The sequence below is a fragment of the Chenopodium quinoa genome, unplaced genomic scaffold (assembly GCF_001683475.1).
Source record: "Chenopodium quinoa cultivar QQ74 unplaced genomic scaffold, ASM168347v1, whole genome shotgun sequence".
In the NCBI taxonomy this organism is placed as follows: domain Eukaryota; kingdom Viridiplantae; phylum Streptophyta; class Magnoliopsida; order Caryophyllales; family Amaranthaceae; genus Chenopodium; species Chenopodium quinoa.
In genome coordinates, this window is record NW_018744304.1 from 6,980,654 (window position 1) to 6,984,677 (window position 4,024).

General features: G+C 36.8%; 1 protein-coding gene across 1 annotated transcript; it reads left to right on the forward strand.

Moving 5' to 3' along the window:
- Nucleotides 1-667: 667 nt before the first annotated feature.
- On the forward strand, nt 668-2,338 carry LOC110695774 (60S acidic ribosomal protein P2A-like). The gene is made up of 3 exons (XM_021873008.1): nt 668-894; nt 1,715-1,941; nt 2,074-2,338. The coding sequence occupies exons 1-3, from the start codon at nt 807-809 to the stop codon at nt 2,098-2,100; spliced, it is 342 nt and encodes a 113-aa protein (XP_021728700.1). The 5' UTR covers nt 668-806; the 3' UTR covers nt 2,101-2,338.
- The last annotated feature ends 1,686 nt before the right edge of the window (nt 2,339-4,024 follow it).

The following is a 4,024-nucleotide window of genomic DNA, read 5'->3' on the forward strand; positions in this document are numbered from 1 at the left end:
ATTTATTAACAATTTTGCCATGTAATTAACAAATTTTATTTATCAAGGTGATAAACTTCTATTTCCTCGTTTTTTTTTCTTGTAACACATCATTTAGGCACGCAGTTTTACACAACGATTATTGAAGGTAAATGAAAGACTTTACAAATTGTTTACCACTAGGATTAGAAAAGAATTAAGTACCATGTGTAAAATTATTTGATTAAGGGTTCGTTTGACATTGTTGCAGTTTTTAGTTTTTTGGTTTTTTGTATTTTAAAAGTGTATGATATATGTCATATAATGAATAAAAAATTAGTCAAACTTATTAAAATCATGCTAATTTTGAAAACTGACAACTGAAATGTGAAAACACCTTTTTCTTATTTCCTGTTTTTTGTTTTCAAAAAAACTGAAAACTAAAAACAAAAAACAATGTCAAACAAGCCCTAATTTAGTTGTTTACATTATATAATCTCGACCGTAAAGTGCGTGTCATAAGCCGTATTACAATTCATAAGGATTTAAAAACGAAGAAAGAATTTTTAAGAAAAAGATTATAAAATGAAGTGTCTTACTAAATCGGCGTAAAGAAGGAAAACCAAGGCCCATTGAGAGAGCAATGACCATGCAAAAAAAAGCCGAAAACCATAACAGCCCAAATTACAAAAAAATGAAGAAAAACCCAAAACACAAAAACCCTACTCACTATATATTTGTCTCTGCAACTCAATTAGGGTTTACTCGAGCTCAAAATTTCTGCTGATCCTTTGCGTGTTCTTCATCTCACTTCTCAATTCGTTCAGCACTTCCATTAGAGGAAGAAGATGAAGGTTATCGCTGCTTACTTGCTTGCCTGTTTGGGTGGCAATGCCGCTCCTTCTGCCGCTGATTTGAAGGCTATCTTCAACTCAGGTACTCTCTATCCATCGTATTTTACTGCTATTTAATGATAATTTAGTTCATTTAACAAGAATATGTGCTATATTTTTAGTAGCTTGATGTATAAATGTTGAACAAATTATTGGGTTTTTAACATTCTAAGTATTTATTTCAATTTGATTGATTTTTCCCTTTAATTAGGAAATGTGATTTTTTATTTTTTGTTGAATTTGAAGATTTAGATTGTCCAATGATTGGGGATAATGATTCTGGTGTTGGTGTCTGAGTGATCAGGATCAATGTGTTTGATATTATCTATGATTGTCTGGGATATAAAGTTATCATAAATTGTATGAATGGGTTGATTCAATTTGTTGTAGATCAACGGATTGATTACTATTTTTACGTCGTTGAGCTTATTGTTTGTTGATGATTGGAGAATATGACAATAATAATGCAATAAATGGAGAATGATAAAACAATTTTTTTGGGATGAAACAATGATGAAGCTATCTTTGAACTGATGAACTGATCAATAGATAAAGGCAAGTATTTTACAGAGTGGTAGGAATTGGATTAGATAAAAATATAAAAGAGAAATGGTCAAGGAACAGATACTATGGATCAAAGAGTTCTGTTGAATAACGGTTTACGAGGGAAGATGCTATGGTTTATCCTTAATTTCATCTCAGGTTTTTGCAATTTGCTGCTTGTTCTGATGTCGATTATATGATTGGTGTTGCAATCTGTTAGGAATTCGAAACAAGACTGTGTCTGTGAATAGGTGATTCATAGTTTATTGGTTGTAATTTGTGCTTTTTGTTTAACTTGCAATTTTGCATTTGTGTTACAGTTGGTGTTGATGCTGATGACGAGAGGATTGAGCTATTCATGTCCCAAGTGAGCGGAAAGGACATTACAGAGCTTGTTGCTGCTGGTAGGGAAAAGTTGGCCTCTGTTCCTGCTGGTGGTGCTGCCGGTGTTGCTGTTGCTGCCACTGGTGGCGCTGGTGCTGCTGCTCCAGCTGCTGCTGAGTCTAAGAAAGAGGAGAAAGTCGAAGAGAAGGAAGAATCCGATGATGTAATATTTCTACCTCCTGAATTCATTTATATTGAGTGCATATACGTTCATTCCTGGTTTATCGACTTTTGTATAAGCTTCATTTAAGCACATTTCCCCTTCAACTGACCTTTTTCTTTCAACTTTGTGCAGGACATGGGTTTCAGTCTCTTTGACTAAGTGGGTGAGAAGCATGCCTCTTACATGGAGCCAATTTTTTTCTCGGTTTAGAGTTTTGCGATCATATTTAGCATTTTACGCAGAGTGTAGTTAGGGTTTAATATTAGTTGAAAAAGTGGAGATTTTGTGAAACAAATTGAATTAGAGAATGTTGGATTTCTCTACTTTTTGGATCGTAATGTAAGTGCTGTATTTTACTTGCTAACTTCGGGTACATTTTGCTGTTTTTTTTGGTAAATTTTTTGAAATTTTACATTCTACTACTCGTACTCCATCAACATTAGTAAATAGTAACCATAAAGCCACTGGCCAGCTTAGGGATTGGAATAGAGCTCAATCGAATGATTTCCATCAATATAGCTTATATTAAAATTTATTCCATGTTTGCTTCGGTTTAAAAAATAATTTCCAAAGTATTGTCCACTTAGGATTAGATATCATGTTGGTTTTATTTTTATTTTTATTTTTTTTAATTTTTAATTTTTTATTTTTAAGCAGTACTGAATGATGTTGGCAGTTTAAAGAGTAAAACTGCAATCACTAACAACTGTTTTTATTTCTCAAAGAATGCCACTTCTTCTCCAAGAATGCCTCGGATCACATCAAGGACTTCTTCTCTTCTTCCCATTCCCATCACCTTTGATCTTGGAATGTATCTAAGCTTCCCATTGACAAACAAGAGACCTTCACCCTCTCAAGTTAACCACATTGTCAACAAATTAAAGTCCAAACTCTCCTCTTGGAAGTCCAATTGCCTCTCCAAAGCAGGGAGAGCCATTCTAATCAAGTCGTCCCTCCAAAGCATCTCTCAATACTCTATGCAAGCTATCCTCCTCCTAAAGAAAACCTGCCACAACTTGATCAAGTATGTAATAAATTCTTTTGGGGTTCTGATCAATCCTCCAAGAAGTCCCCTCTCATTGCTTGGCATCATCTTTGTGGACCCAAAGAGGGGGGGGGGGTGCTGGGCTTTAGGGAAAACCATCCTCAAAATCTTGCTCTTCTTGCTAAGTTGTGCCAGAGGATTCACAACTCTGGATTCACAAATCTAGCAACATCTCCTCTCAAATCATCGAAGATAAGTATTGTAGAAGAACCCTTCCTTCCTCCTTCAAGAAGGGTTCTCACATTTGGCAAGGCCTAGGTAAAGGGTGGGATGTTTATGCTCACTTCACACAGTGGCTGGTAGGAAATGGAAATTCTTGTTTGTTTTGGCATGATAACCGGAGTGGTTGTGGTCCCTTGAGGGAGCTAATTGCTGGCCCCATCTCAGAGCATGAACTGAACCTCAAGCTTAATGCCATTATCTATGATCAAGGCTGGAACCTCCAGAATCTTTCCTTCTCCCTCCCTCCAAATATCATCTTCAAAATCCTTTCAATTCCCATGTTCCCTAACAAGGATGACTCTCCTTTCTGCCAGCTTGGTAAGGGATCCTTCTTTGACTGTAAGTTAGCCTACAACCACCTCTGGCTGAATAGCCAATCTCACCTCACCATCTTTCTAATGACATATGGAGCCAAATCTAGGACCTGGATTGCTCTCCTTCCAACAGACTCTTTCTATGGCAGGTGGCCTGGCAACTTCCCTCCTTCTCTACTCTAAACACATCACCTCCTCTCCTTCCTGCACCTTCTGTAGTTCTGTCCTTCAGATGAAGAAACTATCCTACATGTCTTATGAGATTGCCCTAGAGCATTAGAGGTGTGGTAAGATCTATCCCCTCCCCCTTCCTTCTTCTCTCAGTCCAATACTTCAATTTGGTTGAAAGAAAACCTGTCGGTTTCCTCAGTCCACTAATTTCTGCAGCAGCCTTGGTGCTCCACCTTTGCTCTTTGTTCTTGGAAACTATGGCATATGAGAAACAAATGGATCTTCTAAAAATCCACCATCTCTATCCCTACCATTATCACCTCCTGAAAAG

Excerpts from the sequence above, each read along its gene's own strand:
- LOC110695774 (XM_021873008.1), top strand. The coding sequence starts at position 807 with ATGAAGGTTATCGCTGCTTACTTGCTTGCCTGTTTGGGTGGCAATGCC. Across the intron at positions 895-1,714 it reads GAAGGCTATCTTCAACTCAG|TTGGTGTTGATGCTGATGAC; the intron begins GTACTCTCTATC and ends TTTGTGTTACAG. Across the intron at positions 1,942-2,073 it reads AGAAGGAAGAATCCGATGAT|GACATGGGTTTCAGTCTCTT; the intron begins GTAATATTTCTA and ends AACTTTGTGCAG.